This window comes from Plasmodium inui (genome assembly GCF_000524495.1).
Source record: "Plasmodium inui San Antonio 1 unplaced genomic scaffold supercont1.8, whole genome shotgun sequence".
Lineage (NCBI taxonomy): Eukaryota > Apicomplexa > Aconoidasida > Haemosporida > Plasmodiidae > Plasmodium > Plasmodium inui.
The window spans coordinates 74,759-91,255 of NW_008481842.1; the positions used below are offsets into that span (position 1 = coordinate 74,759).

General features: G+C 46.7%; 4 protein-coding genes across 4 annotated transcripts; 1 reads left to right on the forward strand and 3 right to left on the reverse strand.

Annotated features, from left to right (window-relative positions):
* Positions 1-366: 366 nt before the first annotated feature.
* Positions 367-5,291, reverse strand: C922_02283 (hypothetical protein; the record flags this gene model as incomplete). Its single annotated transcript, XM_008817882.1, has 5 exons — positions 367-456; positions 632-706; positions 888-1,404; positions 1,551-3,550; positions 3,759-5,291. 5 exons carry the CDS (start codon positions 5,289-5,291, stop codon positions 367-369), a joined length of 4,215 nt encoding a protein of 1,404 aa, XP_008816104.1.
* Positions 5,292-6,949: 1,658 nt separating this feature from the next.
* C922_02284 (farnesyl pyrophosphate synthase) lies at positions 6,950-9,504 on the reverse strand (the record flags this gene model as incomplete). The annotated part of the gene is made up of 9 exons (XM_008817883.1): positions 6,950-7,114; positions 7,321-7,419; positions 7,605-7,690; positions 7,855-8,126; positions 8,315-8,386; positions 8,536-8,623; positions 8,862-8,960; positions 9,197-9,314; positions 9,436-9,504. 9 exons carry the CDS (start codon positions 9,502-9,504, stop codon positions 6,950-6,952), a joined length of 1,068 nt encoding a protein of 355 aa, XP_008816105.1.
* Positions 9,505-10,942: 1,438 nt separating this feature from the next.
* On the forward strand, positions 10,943-12,667 carry C922_02285 (hypothetical protein; the record flags this gene model as incomplete). Its single annotated transcript, XM_008817884.1, has 1 exon — positions 10,943-12,667. One exon carries the CDS (start codon positions 10,943-10,945, stop codon positions 12,665-12,667), a length of 1,725 nt encoding a protein of 574 aa, XP_008816106.1.
* Positions 12,668-13,244: 577 nt separating this feature from the next.
* Positions 13,245-14,969, reverse strand: C922_02286 (hypothetical protein; the record flags this gene model as incomplete). The annotated part of the gene is made up of 1 exon (XM_008817885.1): positions 13,245-14,969. One exon carries the CDS (start codon positions 14,967-14,969, stop codon positions 13,245-13,247), a length of 1,725 nt encoding a protein of 574 aa, XP_008816107.1.
* Positions 14,970-16,497: the final 1,528 nt, after the last annotated feature.

Below are 16,497 nucleotides of genomic sequence, written 5' to 3' on the forward strand. Positions count from 1 at the left end.
TGAAAAGGATGACGTACAATACAATGCATTAGGATTATTCCGCACTTTGTGTGTAACCGCTACAGCGCTTGAGCATTTTTTTTTTCTTTTTTTTTTTTTCACCGCGGCGTCCATTTTTTCCATGTGATTTTTAAATAATTATTCAACTTTTATGTATCTCTCAATGGATAGAATTGGCATATGGGGGGCACTCTCCGCGAGGTGAACGTGAGACCCCCATTTGTATTAACCCGAAAGGGAGAGAAATAAAAAAAAAAAAAAAAAAAGAGATACCCTTTCTGTGGTACTCTTCCTGTGGGGGTCACCCTTTTGCATTTCTCCTGGAGTCGCTATATCTCCTTTCATTTCGTCTGAATCCCTCCACTGTCACAAAATGTGCGAGGAACATCCGGGGCTGTCTGCGTTCACTTCATGTTGGTACGGCCCGACGAAGATGTAGCAGTCGTTGTACGCCCACTGCAAATGGGGGAAATGAATATTGGCAACACGTGAGGATTTGGAATGCTGTTGTGTCGTTACGGGGGTATCCCTATTAAGGAGGAGGTGCCTCTATGCGTCTCTATACGTGTCTATACGCCTCTATTCGCTGCTACACCGGGGGGAGGATCAGCCCGGCGCTGTTTCCCCATACCGTTTCCGCGTTATGCTTGATGGTGGCCATCTGACTCGACTTCACCGACACAGGCACGGGCGCGGCGTAGGGGTACTGCAAGGGGGACAAAGAAGAACCACGAAGGGGGAAGTGAGAGGGATGAACCAAGTCCAGCGCGCTTCTACTCAGAGGGCGCTTCTACGCGGAGCCAGCCAGGGAATTTAACAGAATGCTTAATCGATGGACATCCATTATATGGTGTGTACCACCGGTTTCGCCGTGGCGCAGCGCTTACCTCGGCTACCCCCCCTGCGTCATCTCGATTTATGAAGTAGGAACCGGGGTAGAGGGAGCTGCTCCAGTTTTTCTTATTCAAATGTAGATGCCTTATAGAGGTGACGTAATTCAGTAAGTCCTTCTCTATGGCAATCCCAGCAAGAAGTCCATGTGAAAATGCCAGCGAATTATCAAAGTGGGTTGGGATGCAACAGTTTATTTCTCGATCTATATTTTTCACGACACAGTTAAAATGGTGGAGGTAGTCTATGTCACTATACAGTTTGACATTCTTCGGAATGACGTTAGTGTGGACATATCTCATGTGTGCATCGAAGGAGTACAGTTCGTTGATTTGCTTAGCCTGCTCCATTAGTTCGCTTATGTGTTTTTGGATTTGCTGTATGAGGACATATTCAAAATTGGAGTCCACCTCGTCATCGTGTCGGTTCTCCTTGCGGAGTAGCTTCTCCTTCACGGACCTGGTGCAGATGCGAAGCAGGTCTGCGCTTTCGTCGGTCAGTTTGGTGAGGGGCCTGCATGGGGGGAAGGCGGTAAATGGGGAAAGCGATAAACCGGGGAAGCGGAAAATCGGGGAAGAGGCGTCGTGCCAATTAAGCGGCGTTAAAGGGGTGGGAAGGCGATGGGAAGATGACGTCTCCATAACCGCTACGCTGCTCACCCTTCCGAAATGTCCTCCTCGTTTATAATCCGGTCGAGCTCCTCTCCCTCGCGGATGTTTTCCTCCACGTCGGCAACCAGACGCCAGAAGTCACTGATGTTGAGGAGCAAATTGGAGCTGAACAAAATAGTGCCGTAAAATTTCTTCCTATTAATTCGCTCGATGATAATAAAGCAAAGCTGCTGCACGAGATCCCCTAGACTCATCATCTGATATTTTATGCATTCCCCGACGAGACAGATATTGCAGTGGGTTTCTAACTGGATGGACAATAAGGACAAGGAGGAGATATTCGTAGGTACCTTAACAAAGTAGTAGTAGTTACCTGCATTAACAGCACAGCTCTGCAAATTGCCAATAAGGTCACTCATGGTGTGAATCATGGAGTGGTAGCCGATACTACATTCGATCAAATTTTTGTGGAAGCTGTTATATAGAGACACAGGAACCGTCGTGGTGATTTTTAGATCAAATTTCTTCTTCACAAACTGATCATTCAGTATGTTCATAAGGCTGATGACTTTTTCATCTCCGATAAAGACTAAGTTTCTAATTTTGTTCTGATTACAATTTTTCACTATCTCGTTGATGTGTTTTTCTTGAACCAGGTCATTCAGGTGCACTACCTCTCCGTCATCTTTTCTCCACTTGAGTTGTACCCCCAGCGGGGAAGCTCCACCTAAATTTATCCAATTGCTCAGATGGCTATCTTTAAGGACATACGCTTCGTTAGTGAGTAGTCCTTTTATACCCCTCATAAAAGCAATAAGCGTTATATTGTTCATAGACAGTCTCTCGTGTAGCCCGGCTAGAATGTTATTTACTCCCGGGACGCTATGCGATAGGATGGCAACTCCTACGTTTTTCTTTTCCGAAACAAAGGAGGAGTCGCTGCATCGGATTCTCCCTTTAACACTGACATGGGGATCCCTGACGACGTAAAAATCGGTCATCTTATCTATGTGTTCAAATGGGGTGTAATTTAGCTTCGATTCGAAGTGGCTGTCCACCAAAACCACTTCGCTGTTGTGTCGCATGAGCGTCGTGTTGAACTTCACAGGCGTCTTGCTCAGGGCCCGCTCTATTTCAGAGGGGCAGCGAAACACCGGGAGGTGACTAGCGGTACAATTAGCGGTGCAACTCGCGGTGCGACTAGCGGTACAACTTCCGCTGCTCCTCGGGGTACCCTCAAGAACTACCCCATTTTGCACGAGGCAGCATGGGGTAAGCGCCTTCTCGCATTGTGCGGTGCTTTCCACGGTGCTCGAATCGACGCCGGAGGCGCCACCCCCAGAGAAGTAACCCCCGCTGAGCCCCGACACGGTGAAGTTCACCCGGTTAAATAACTCCCCCCACTTGGAATCCCACGTCGCAAAGGTACTCGAGAAGAGCCTGTTCAGCTTACTGGGGGAGTCCACCGTGTGCTCCTCGCCATCGTCTGCCACGCTCCGCTCGAACTGAATCCCCCCGTGGGTCCGGTACGTGTCTGCGTAGAGAAGCGCAGAGCGGTGCTTCTTATAAGTGAGAAAGTACGCACCCTTTAGGTCCACTTTTGCTCTTTTAACGAACACGGCGTTTTCGAGGTGATCCGATTTTCCGAGCTGATCCGCATTTTCCAGCTGATCCGTTTTTTCCGTCCGCTTCGCTGCGGAATCAATATGGTTGCATCCTTCCTCAGGTACCACCTTCAACTTCTTCCCCTCCTTCACCCGCAAGAAACTGCACAGTGGTACCCCCACGAGTTGGACCTTCTCCACGTTGAAGATCAAGTTTTTTAGTTTCCTGATGGCGCAGAGATACCCATTGTAGTTATTCTGGGCTATTTCGACACACCCCATGCCTAGGAGGTAACTGTAAGCACAGTCGAAGTTGGACGGTAGGGAACAGGTGACCTCGTCGGTGTATGCGTGCGAGACGAAGTGGATGTCTCTCATTTTGGTTTCCTCTATTTTTTTCTTCACGCAGGCTAGGAGCAGATCTTCTGTCTTTAGCCGGGTGTACTGAACAGTGTGTGTGGAGAGGAAACGAAGTGGTGATGACGCATATAAAGGGGAAGAGACAAATTTCAGGAGGGGATGCAAAAATAATAGGGTGCTCCCTACTCAAGAGGGGGCATCACAGAACATGTGACGGATGCCACAGCGACTGCCACATTCTTTCGGATAAACCCATGGGATAAGAAAATGAAGGAGCGGAGTGGAGACATACCTGGAACCTTTCGGACTGGATCTCCTCCAGGAGATGCTTCTGGAAGAAGGCGGGGAGGGAGCGGAATAGTTCCGCGCTGTCGTCACTGGTAGGACTGGTTGCATTGTCCGCAATCGTAGGAGTGTCCGCATTGGTTGTATTCTCCTCATTGTCTGCATAAAATTGGGCAACTATCCTTCTTCCCCCCTCCTCGACATTGGCTGCACTGTGAAGAGTCTGCTTCTTCGCCCAGAGGAGGGCCCTAACCATTTTTTTAAATTCCGCAATTTTTCCGAGGAGCCCCTCAGGTACAATGATAATGCCATACCTTTTTCTGAGCAGGTCATACCTCTTTTGGACAACATGGACGATGAAGTCTATTACATCGTTTAGTTTTTTTCTCTTCTTTTTAATTTCTTCGCTGATTAGAACAATGTTTGCCTTCGTCTGTAGGAAGCACTCCAAGGCGACATGACTTGAGGAGTTACCAATAACCCGGACAAAATGGTACCCACTCTGATATGTTCTCACATGGGATGTTAAGTGGCTTATATACTGACAGTAGGTAAAGACGGTCGTATCGAAGCCGAGGGAGCATTCTACTAGTTCGCTGTCCATCTCGTTGTGTACGCTTTTCGGTGCGCATACGATACAGGTTTTTTTCCTCCTTCGTTTCTTTCCTCTTCTGGGATACTTGGCCTTTATTTCTGCATCGCTCAGGTCGCTCACGATTTGGTACGTGGGGTCTTCTCCCTCATCCGTCGCATTAGCCACACCCCCCGCTAGGAAGTCCACCTCCTCGAAGTACTCCGCCAGCGCGGTGATTTCTCTCTGGCTGTCAACTCCCCCTACGATAATCAGCCCCACCAAGTCCAGCTGTCTGCAGATCTTAAAGCACTTCCTCTTTCCATTTTCACTTAAAGAATCGAACGAGCTAGTCTTCAGCATGTCGAACCCTCCACTGTTTCGAAACATACTAATGTATTCATTTTTCAGCTCCATAAAGGAGTAGTTTTTCACGCCTTCAAATCCGTTGATGAATCCAAACAAGGTGTTCTTTTTATTTTGCTTCTTCAGGCTGTCTAGAATCCCACATACGATGTTGTGCCCTCCTGGTGCTGGCAAGCCAGTGAATAACACCCCCAAGTTTAACGTCTCACCATCCTGTGTGCTCATGTGCACCATCTCCTGGAGGGTAGAATTGGATGTACAGTTCGCTGTGAAGTTCGCTGCGCTGTCCCCTCTGCATGTGTCGTCCAGCATTTTCGTCGCGTCTGTTTGGTCGAAGGATTTTTTCTTGTTAATGCCATTAGGCAGTGCGTTAGACAGTACGTTAGCCACTCTGCCCTCAGCGCATAAGTAAATCACGGGCTTGTTAAATATGTGGGGGAAGTGCCTCTCCAGCGCGTCTTCCCTTGGGTGCTGCCCCTGCTGCTCCTGCTTCTCCTCCCTGATGACTACCTTCCCCTTCAAAACACGCGGAAGGGAAATTTTCTTCTTCCTCCTCTCCTTCTGCAGGTCGCTCAGGTGCTTCTTGGCGTTCTCTATGTCCATGTTTGGATGTTTGGATGTCCAGGGGGGATGGGTGGCAGTGTGGAAGCGGATTTGCGGCGAAGTTGTGTGTGGATTCCTCGTTACCCCTCCCTCCAGCTTCGTGGTTCCCCTGAACGGAGGAACGCCAGAAGGGTTGCCTTGAGCTGTGGTCTCGACGTGGTACTACGGTTGGCGGGAGGGCAGCTTCTATAGGGTTTGTGTATGTGTGGGGGTAGTTAAAAAAAAGGCTCGCCTCAAAAAGAACCTCAGGTCTGGATGTTCCAATTGAACAATCGAAGGAAGGATAATTCATGCGAGGTCACCTCTACTTCTTTGCATAAAAAACAAAACGAAACGAATAAAAAATCGCAGACGTGTCCTTAAGCGTTTATGTGTGCAACGTGGGCTTCCTCCCCCTTGTGCTTTACCCACTAGACAGCGACTGATGTTCAGACGTTCACACACTCACACCTTTACACCGTCACACTGCCACCCCTTCAATTGAGACAACAATTGGTTCCTGGTCAGATAAACAGGAAGAGCTCCACTCATGCAGTGTCTCTCCGTGAGAATGCCCCTTCCCACCATATAGCAGGTAGGATTTACTTTGCAAAAAAAAAAAAATTCAATATATAAAATTAAGTCTACGGTTTAGGGTTTAAAAAGAGAAGAAAAGAAGAAGCACAGATGTTTTTTTGTCTACATGTGTGTGTATATATAGGGGTAGACTGACCAGTGGCATCTTCCCTTTTTTCTATTTTATTTTATTTTTCTTTCATATGGATTGTCATAATTTGTAAAAATGTAGATATACTACGTGGGGTTATATAAGATGATCTGCTCCCCCAGGGGAAGAACATCCGATCATCTGTTAAGTGTGCTTCTTGCGCAGTTAGCGTGGACTGAACGAAACTGCTTGCTGGACACTTTGTCAATCGAAAAAAAAAGGGACGCCGATGAAACAGACATAATGAGTGGCGGCACGCTGTGACGCCAGACCATGTGCCTCCACAGCATGTGACATCACCCCCCATCACGTCATAACTCGGAGAAATCATTAGAGTCATCTCAGAGCACCGCCCACCTGAGCTGGTACAAGTGCATACATCTAGGTGGGCCACTTCTGGGGGGAGCCATTTCCTCTGTACATACACCGATTTTTTTTTTTCTTTTTTCCCCCTGCGTAGAGTTTTTTTTTTTTGACCGGACCATTCCCTATCAAGCGCATTCTATACACCAGTGAATAAAATTTCCAAAAGGTACTTCAGCACGTATTCTATACCTGCCAGGGGAGGGGTGCAATAAAAGGAGGCTTTTAAATATGGGTCACAAAATGGGGGAGGAAAAACGAGTAACGGACAGAATGAACACTGGCGTGGGACACTCAAACGAAACGGATGAATGGCTATGCGGGGGGCATTACCTTCGTGGTGCAAGTCGCTTATGGCACTGGAAAGGAGAAGGAGGAGGGAGGGGGGGAAATGAATGGAAGATTGTCAATGTGCCTCCGGGGAGATGCAAAGGTGTAACTACAAATGCCTAAGTGCAAAAGTGTAACTACAAATGTGTAACTACATTTGGATTAGCCCTCACGGGAAGAGCGGCGAGGTGGCGTATGATCAATCCCCCCTCCACACCCAGGGATGAACATGTGCCGCCACTCCTGCCGCTCCCACTGCTTACCTCAATATTTTCTCCTTCTGAGCCTTTTCGTAATTCTCATAGTGCTTCTTAATCTTGTACTGCTCATAAATGCTGTCGATAATTTTTACACAGGCTAAGTTATTCTTGCCGTAATTTTTTACTATTTTTATCTTGTCCGATTCGGAGCATACTTCAAAGGTCTACGCAGTTGGAAAAACAGAAAAAAAGATAAAAAAAAAAAAAAAAAAAAAGGGGGACGAAGAGGAGGTGGTGAGTGAAGAGTGGGTAGGACATACATGGGTAGGGAGGAACAAAGGTGTGTTTTTTTTTTTTTTTTTCTTTTTTTCTTTTTTTTTTCTGTTTTTCCTTATTCGCTCTGTCTTTTTCGCTTCTCCGCGCGAGTTACCTTTACCAAGGGCCACGTCAATTTGTTGTTCTGAATGTCCGAGCCAACCTTCCCTGTCTTTGTGCTGTCTCCGAAGATGTCCAAATAGTCGTCATGGATCTGTGCCGCCGTGTGGTGTGTAATATATGATGTGTGTGTGTTTTTTTTTTTTTTTTTTTCGCGCAGGTGATTGATTATGTCTGATGATGCGTAACGGTGGAAGATTTCATCGCGGGGAAGCCACCTCCTGAAGGCGACCCCCCCATCCACTTCTCCCTGCTACTGAGACGTTTGACAACCCCCACCTGGAAGTACTCCCCCATTAACATAGAGATGTCTTCAATTTTTTTGTAAATTAAATTGTCTATGGATATTCCGGCTAGTAGCATTCCTATGGGGAAAGAGTCGCACAGGTGAGTGGAAAAGCGGAGAAACAGACATAAACTCATTATGGGGAGAGTTGTCTCGCGCGTGGACTTCTTGACAGGGTAAAAGGACACAAATATAAGTAGGGGCTCCCCCCTTTTTTGTGTGGAAATCTTCCACCGCACGGACCACACATAATGGGCAGAAAGAAGGAGTAATAGGCCGTCTTGTGGATAACTATATTTTTGTAGACCTTGAAATTGATCAGCTTCATATTAATGACTGGCTGTTCCGGCACGTTTATATTGTTCACGTCAATCTCTCGGTTCACATCAGAGTACTTGTCCGAAAAGATGTTCGTGTCGAGGTGCTGTCCGATGATTGTCTTTAGGGTGACGTCTCTAAAGGTTGAGAGGACGTCCACGTAGCAGCTCTCGTTCCGAAGGTATATTTCGATCAGTCTGGGGGTTCGCAAAAGGAAGAAATAAAATATAAAAAAATGAAAAACAAAATAAAAAAATAATAGGAAGAAAGAACGTGCAGGGCGGAGAAAGCCAAATCCACATCCATTAATGGCTTCTGCCCCAAAAGGGATAATGTCATTTTCCCATGGGGCCATTTCCCAATGACCCTTTTCGAGGCCTCTTACTTGTAAATCGAGTTATACAGCATCAGAATGTCGTTCACGGCGTTCTTCGTCTCCACGTCTTTTAATAGGTACCTGCGTTGGGGCGGCAGAAACAACAGCGACCACAGCGAGAAGAAGAAAAAAAAAAAAAAAAAAAAAAAAACGCATTCCGATGTGCAAACCAAGTTAGAACAAATGGACACAACTACGTCACATGTAGCCATATGGATCCTCCTCCCCACCAGCAGTATTTGTTCCTTCGCGTCTCTCCTTTGTCCATGATGTCGTCGGCCACTAGGAAGGAGGCCTGCAGGATTTCTATGCACCACGCTGCGGAGAAAGAGAAAAACAAGGGGTGGGCTTCGAGCGTGGGGAAACGAACAATAAGACCCCTTATAGAGGAAGGCCTCTATTTCTCTACGAAAAACGGTGCTTCCCTTAACAGGATTTCGCATTTGTGGAGGAGAAAAAAGGTGTAGCAAGACGGAGGAGTCAAACGGTGCAGTCGAACGGTGGAGCTCAGTTGAAACTCTCCTAAGTAGCCCCCTCACGACAAACTCGTCTTTACCCAAACAGGCAGCCTTCTCCCACTCGCTGTTGTTGATGTCTCTATTCTTGACATATTCGTAAATGAGGATGACTAAGATTCCTCTGTTGTTTTTTCCCCCTGCGGGAGGAGGCAAGAGAGAGAGTGAGAAAGGGAGACACACACACACAGACTAACTGACAGAGCAACGAGGCTGTCAGTTCATCGGGTGGCGGATGGGGCGCTTCCCTCGTCTCCGTTCAGTCGGTTGTCTGTACCGCATTGCGAACAGAGAGGAATCTTCTGTTTCGCCTTTACACACCACGAACACCCCTCCGTCACGTTCTATACACGACGAAAAAGGGGGCAGGACCTACCCAAGCAGTTGTAATCAAAAAGCACCTTGTAGTATTTTGAGATGTGCTCCTTGATTTCCTCTTCCAGGGAGTACTCATTCAGGTGGCTCAGGAATGCGTCCCTATACTTATCATACATCTGTGGGAATCGGACAACATAAGGAGAAGGGTGTGTAGGATTGGAACTACCAGCACCCACGGAGAAGTCTCCTCGAAGGGGACGGGGTTGCATGAGAGGCACAGGTTCATCCAGAGGTTACATTTCTAAAGAAGGCCAAGCCGCTATCCGCATCCTCCAAGTTTGTCTCCTTGATGTTTTCCCCTCCCATTTGTTACGTCGGTCCCTTGGTCAACCCAGGCACGCAACTCTGCGGTGCGGCTCTTATCCCTCTATGCGGTGAAATGCCCTGTTCTTAATTTCACTGCCCTGCGGTGGGAGAAGCACAAATAGGTCATTCGACTCTGCACTCATTCGAGGCTACACTGGGGGGGGAGATGCCATTTGGGGGGGATACTTGGAAATTGTCATTAACGTGGGGAAAAACAAGTAGGAAAGCAAAAGAAGAGAAAGAAGTCGGAAATAAAAAAAAAAAAAAACGAATAAGGGGGGTAGAAGATTGAATCCCTTGGTTGACCTACCCTCACGTGTTCCTTCTGCCGAGTAGTTGCCCTAAAAAGCTAATTAATGTCCGACGGGCCTCTCCAACTCGTCCTCATGTGCATTTTCGGGGAGAAACATTTGATGGGCTGAGATAATTAGGCGGAGAGGGGGGACGCAAATTTTTCCTTCACACTGATGAAGGGAGAGGCACCCGCTACACTTCCTGTTGGCAGTGTTGCGCTAACGGGTGGTGTGCGATCTTGTGCTGTACTGCGTTATGCGCGTGTCCGGGTTGTGATGTAAAGGAAGCCAAAGGAAAGAAGTGCTAGCAGAAGATCCCTTTTCTTTCTGCTTTCTCCCCCGGTGCGGTGGATTAAAGAAAAGAAAGGTCGCCTTCCCCTTGACAATGCGATAGACCCCAAAAGAAAAAAAAAATAGAAGGATAAAAAATAAAAAAAATAAATAGAAAAAAAATAAAAAAGCATACATTGGGCATAACCAAAAGGGAACATATGCAATGACACCCATTAGCGCCATTCTGCGCTTTCGCGAGGCAACCCAGTCTCAGTCCCGTTGTGGGGCATACGTATTACACGAACGGCGCGCAGAAGGAGTACAGCACGGGTGGGAAAATGTTCCCCCCCCAGTGAGCGGAATCAGCAAAAGTACTTCCCTCCAATTGTGCATCCAGAGTACCCTTCAAGGAGCAGCAGTACCCCCGACGCGGGCGCGGCAAAGTGGAATGGTCCACTCGGGGAAGGGCAGATTTACATCCAGTGAGGGGAGTCATTCAGGCAGTCATTAAGAAGCTAAAAAAAGAGAAAATAAAACAAGCAAATTCAAGTCCAAATATAGCTACCCCAACTGCTCTTACATTGAGGTGCCTCTTTAGAATGAAATTCCTACATGGCCCAATTTGTACATCCTGCCAAGTGACGGACCGAGGGAGAGCTACAGGCCACGGGTGGGATGGGCAAGCGGCGAAAAAAGGGGAAAGCAACAGGACGGGGTAAATAACACCCCGATCAGAAGGCAGCACAAAGAAAGGAGATCACAACCGGATCGGAAGGCAACACAAACGAAGGAGATCATAACCCGATCCACCGCCAGTCAGATCCATCGCCAACCCACCCGACCTGCCGCTTCCCGTTGGTGGCGCCCCCACCATGGACAGCGACTTCATCGACGAGGAATTCGTTCACGGCAAAGAGATAGAAAAGATAAAAAAAAAAAAGGAAGCAATTCTAGACTGCCTGAAAAGTGTGCTGGATCCGGACTTAAAAAAAAATATCGTCGAGTTAAATTTTGTACGAAACTTAAGAATTAAAGAAACGGACGGTGGCAACTATGTTGTTGACTTCGACTTGAACCTGACGACCCCTGCCTGTCCGGTGAAGGACCAACTGTTGGCGGAATGTCAGAAAAAATTAGCAACCCACGAATGGATTGAAGAAACGAACATAAACACGACGTTTCTAAATTATAATCAACATGGGGAAGAACAAGAAGAGGAGAAAAAAAAAAACAGAAAAATCGAAAATGTCATAGTTGTGTATAGCTGCAAAGGTGGAGTCGGGAAGTCCTTCTTTTCGGTGAACTTCTCCTTTTACTTAAAAAAGAAGGGGGCATCTGTGGGGCTGCTCGATGCGGACATTAACGGGCCCAGCCTTCCGACGTTGCTCCCCTTTGGACATTCCTACGCCAGGTTTAAGAGCGTCCAGCGGAGGAGCGGTAAGATATTTTACGAAAGGGGGGAGATGGGGAAGCGGGAAAGTCCCATGGAGGAGATGACGGAAAAAGGCGTGGGTGATAGGGAGGGCGAGAACGGAGGGGGGAAGATTAACCACATTAGCAGCTACGACGCAGACCGACACGCCGTGCATCATAGTGACCGCCTCCCGGAGGACCGCCTCCTGGAAGAGTTCCTTATCGAGCCCCTCCTCCACCACGGTGTGAAGCTCATGTCCTACGCATACATAAAGAATCAGAAGAACTTAGGGTTCGCATCCTTCAGAGGACCCATCCTAAACGAGCTGATAAAAGAATTCATAGACCAAGTGGACTGGGGAGTTTTGGATTATCTAATAATTGACCTCCCCCCTGGAACAAACGACATACATTTGAATCTCTTCGAATCGGAAGACATCGATGGGGTTATCATGATAACGACACCAAATGATCTTTCCATCAATGACGTAAAGAAAGGGATAAATATGTGTAATCATTTCAACGTGCCAATTGTAGGCCTTGTAATAAATATGAGTTCCTTTATCTGTGACGGGTGTGAAAAGAAACACCTTCTTTTTAATAACTGCGATTTGAAGGAACTAAAAGAGGCATTTAATAACGTGTATGAAGTCCCCTTTCATTCTTTACTCTCAAAGAATGTCTATCATGATGACCAAACAGGAGAAAGGCACTTCCCCTTTATCATTTCATTTGAGGATCATCACCTGATTCATATGTTGGAGAATATCTTCCAAAGTTTAACCCGCGAAATAGCAATGATAAAATTTATGCACAAATTGAATTTGCCATCCATTCAGATTTATAAGAAAAATTACCTCCACTTATCCTTCGACTCGATTGACAATAAATTTGTCTTTTCCGATGATGTGTTGGTTTGTCACATAAAGGATGTCCGTCGGAAATGTCCTTGTGATATTTGCAGCGTGTTGGAGAAGAAAAAAAAAAAAAAAAAAATACACGATGGTAGTTTATATGTCAAGGAAATCGTCAAGCTGGGTATTTACAACGTTAAGATTGTCTGGTCTGATATGCACGTTTCTGTTTATTCCTACACCTATTTGAAGCACATTTTTCTGAACTTGCGCCTGCGCGGGGGAAACACTTTGTGCGGGGCGGGCAGCCGCGCCTCCCTCGAGTGGTAAACGCACCCCAAATATGCACAGAAGGTGGATGAAGGGGTGTGACCCGCCCCCCCTGACGACGCCAACAGGGGGATCCTTCTGACCATCGCGAATAATTTGCTACTCCATTTATGTCATCTTTTGATTTTTTTCCTATTTTTAAAACTCATTTGTTTGGATACTTTTAAACGTGGAGCTGTCCATCCGCATATGCACATCACGCCGGATTGGCGCCGCCCACAATGGGCATGGACTGCACTGTTGGAAGACAGTTATGCGAAAGGGGAAAAAAAAAAAGAGAAAAAATTCAGGTACACAAAAAAAGGGAAAAGTCGAGGGAAAATCATAACTGTGAAGGGGGAGAAGAAGGAGCAGTGCAGCATTCCTCCAGTGCCGCATTCCTCCAGTTCCGCATTCATCCAGTGCCGCATCAATCCAGTGCCGCATCAATCCAGTGCCGCTTATTGGAAGGTGGTTTACCGAATTTTTTTTTTCCTTGTTCCCCCCCACACGTTGGGCGCTATTGCGGGCCCATGGTGCCTTCACCCTCCACTGGGAGGAAGCTGTTTAGGAGGAAGCGCCTTAGGAGGAGGTCCCCTTACGGGGAGGCGCCTTGACTTGCATTCGCACAATTAGGAGGATTTGCCACATTGGCGCTATAGTTGGACTGCACCTGGATGATGTGCTCAATACATCTGGTAACATCCTTCACATGCATCATATCTTTGACACTTAAAAAATCGTCATACATTTTCTTCGTCCATGTGACCGGATCAAAGTAAATCCAAGAGCGGCAGCTGCTTAAGTTGCCCTGATTGGCCAAATTTCTCGGGAGAAACCATTTTTTATAGTTCATGTGATAGGTCCACTTTCTCAGATACAGCTCCGAGGCAGCATAAGCCTGCAGTACGTCTCTAGGTAGATTGTAAAAAATATAAAACAGCGTCTCCGTTTGCAGCTTCAGAAGTAGGGACAGACGAATTTGAAAGCGAGTATTTAAATAACAGCTGGGCTTGACGAAATAGTCCTCATTATATGTTGGGTCGTCACTTATCGGGGAAGTAAATGAGGAGAATAGAAAATTCGGCGAATTTAGATTCAACCCTAGGGTTGTGAGATCGGTTCCCAATGCTAGGATATTCAATTGGGGGTCCGTCATTTTGATTACCTTTAGTATCCCCATGAGCCCATAATTCGTTCGGTTATACTTCTTAGCTCTCTCTGTCGTTTCGTAGAGAAGTTCATCCAGTGGGATGTTCTCCTCATTGGAGGGGTGTCTATTTGGGTCTTCTGCCCCAGGTGCAGCACTACTGCATGGATAATCATTTGGTGTCTTCTCCTTTGAATAACCACTTGGTGTCTGCTCCTTTGAAGGGTCCATACTTCTGTTACCGATGCTTCGCATTGCCTGCCTCGTCTTCGTCTGATCTTCAATTGGTTGTTTCTCCTCCGCATCGTCCTTATTGCGCCTTTCGGATAGGTAATCGCACCCGCTCGGGAGCGATCCGGCGGTGTGGTCTCCATTAGCCGCGGCACTGTTAGTCCCCTTCAAACATAATTTTGCTTCTTCTGGGTGCTTCCTCTCTGGAACAGAATCACGCACGTTATCCCCTTTTTCTAAATTTACCTTAACAGAGGGTTCATACCTTTGCACAGATTTCTTCCCCTTTTTACTTCTACTATTGTCAGGATTTATTTCTTTGCTGTTTGGTTCCTCTTCCTTTTTTTGGCCCTCCTCTGGGAGGCTTCCTCTCAATTCTGTGTGTCCCTTTTGGGGGTCTCGTCCCCCCTGGGTGGCACTACCGTCTGTGCCTTGGCGAACGCATTTCCTTTGTGTCTCCTCCGCACCTCGGTTTTCATTTCCCCTCGCAGCATCGTCACAGTGTGGATCCCCATTTGAGCACTTAACCTGCGTCCCCATTTCGTCCCTCCCAGTAGCATAACAGCTTTCACTTTGGTCTTTAAAATGATCTTCCCTTTTTTCGCTCATTTTCTTTTCCTTGGGGTTAGCCGAAAGGAGATTACCATTTTGTGCTTCAGGCAGAACATCACTAAGGGGGGATTTCTCATCCGCTTCTCCCTCGTTAGATGTTTTTTCCCCGCCTCCTTGGAGATCACTTGGGGAAGCAGTAGCAACCGTCCCTTTAGCTTCTTCCCTTTCGCTAGGTGCATTATTATCATCTATAACATCCGACCCTTGGTCATTCGTTTCACTATTTACCATATCGTTATCTTCCCCTTTGCTACTTCCTCTCGCATTTTTTTTTTTTTTCTTGGCCAACTTAATGGGATTCTTCCCCTTTTCTTTATTTTCTCTCCTCATGCTTCGTCCCACTTGGGTTAGAGCAGTGGTGTGTAGGAGGTTATATATTTGGAGTGACTCAGTGATCAAACTGGAGTTACTCACGTCTGCGTGTCAAGTGTTTGCGGTCGTCTATATTTTCCCGTCCCTTCTTTCGGTTCCAATCGTACAGAGGTGCAAACTGCGCAGAAAGTGGTAGGAGAAGTTTGTTGTGTGCTCTGTCCTTAACTAGGGAGGGTACCTTCTCCGTTCCTGCCTCGTTCCCGCGATGGGTGTAATAATCTATTTCGAACCGCCTCGAAATGGTTCCGTTTAATTTGCTTTTTCACTTGCCTTTTTTTCAGCTGCCACGCTGTATGTACATACATAAACGCGCTGCTGACACAGAGGCTACACAATTCTATTCGCTCAGTAGCCACCCTTCCGTTCACGTTAGCGGAAAGTTCAGGAGGGGATAAACGGGACGTGGTGAAAAATTCACCCATTTGTGTCATGGGGGAACTGTTTCTTTGTCTGTTCGGTTGTTTCTTTCTTTTTTCACATCCGAGTGTCAATCCCTAATTGGAAATAACATGAGCACGGAAGGTGTACGAGAAATTAGGGGAGACATACCGGTGCTGCAAGCTATCCTTTAAAAGGGAAGGGGGGAAACAGCAGAGGGCAAAAAAAAAGAAAAAAAAAAAAGGAAAGGAAAACAATTTTGTGCTACAGGAAAGTAGCCAATTGTTTAACATTTCCGGGGGATGTTCCCGTCTGCCATTTTAGATGTCCTATGTGGGTGCTAAGCGCAACCCGAGTGATTGTCGCGAAAAATAGCAAAGGAGGGGGTAATTAATCCAATACAGCTAGTCTACCCAAAGCAGCATTTAACAATTTTGCAAAATTGTGTAGAGAGGATGAAAACCATCTTGTAAATGCACTTTCTGGGAGGAGGGGAGAAAATAAAAAATAAAAAAAATTCGAGTTACTTTCCCAAGGAGGGGGACTTTTTTCCAAAATGTCCCAAAATAGCTACTCACAAGATCGTGTCCGCGTGAATTTGTTTCTCCCCCTCAAGTGTGAAATATTTGTGCGTGCCTTTCTGCATTATTTCACAGAAAAACGCAACGTTGGGGCGGCGCTAACATCGAGGTAACACCGCCATAACACCGCGATAACATCGCGATAACACCCGGTTGGCACACACCGGATGGCGCCCTTCCGCAAAAAGGCGCTTACCCCGCCCCCTACTTGAGGCAAAACGTATGCCCAGCTAAGCACAATACGGGTGAACGCTGAACACAAGATGGCACTTTTCACACAAAATTGAAACGTGAAAAAAATTGAAATTTCTTTTTCCCATTTGCTCTTTAATTTCGCTGCATTTTTTTTTAAGTCCCATTTGTGTACCAATTATTCCTGTACCTGCTTTTGAAGCATTTCGAGAGTTTTTTTCTTTTCTTCTCCCCCCCTCTGTGGTTCCTTCCCCCATGTAATACTTCGAAGATTGACACGTTGATTCGCAGACCGTTCGTAAGGTGTAAGGGAGCGACTGAAAGAGTAGGGCAGC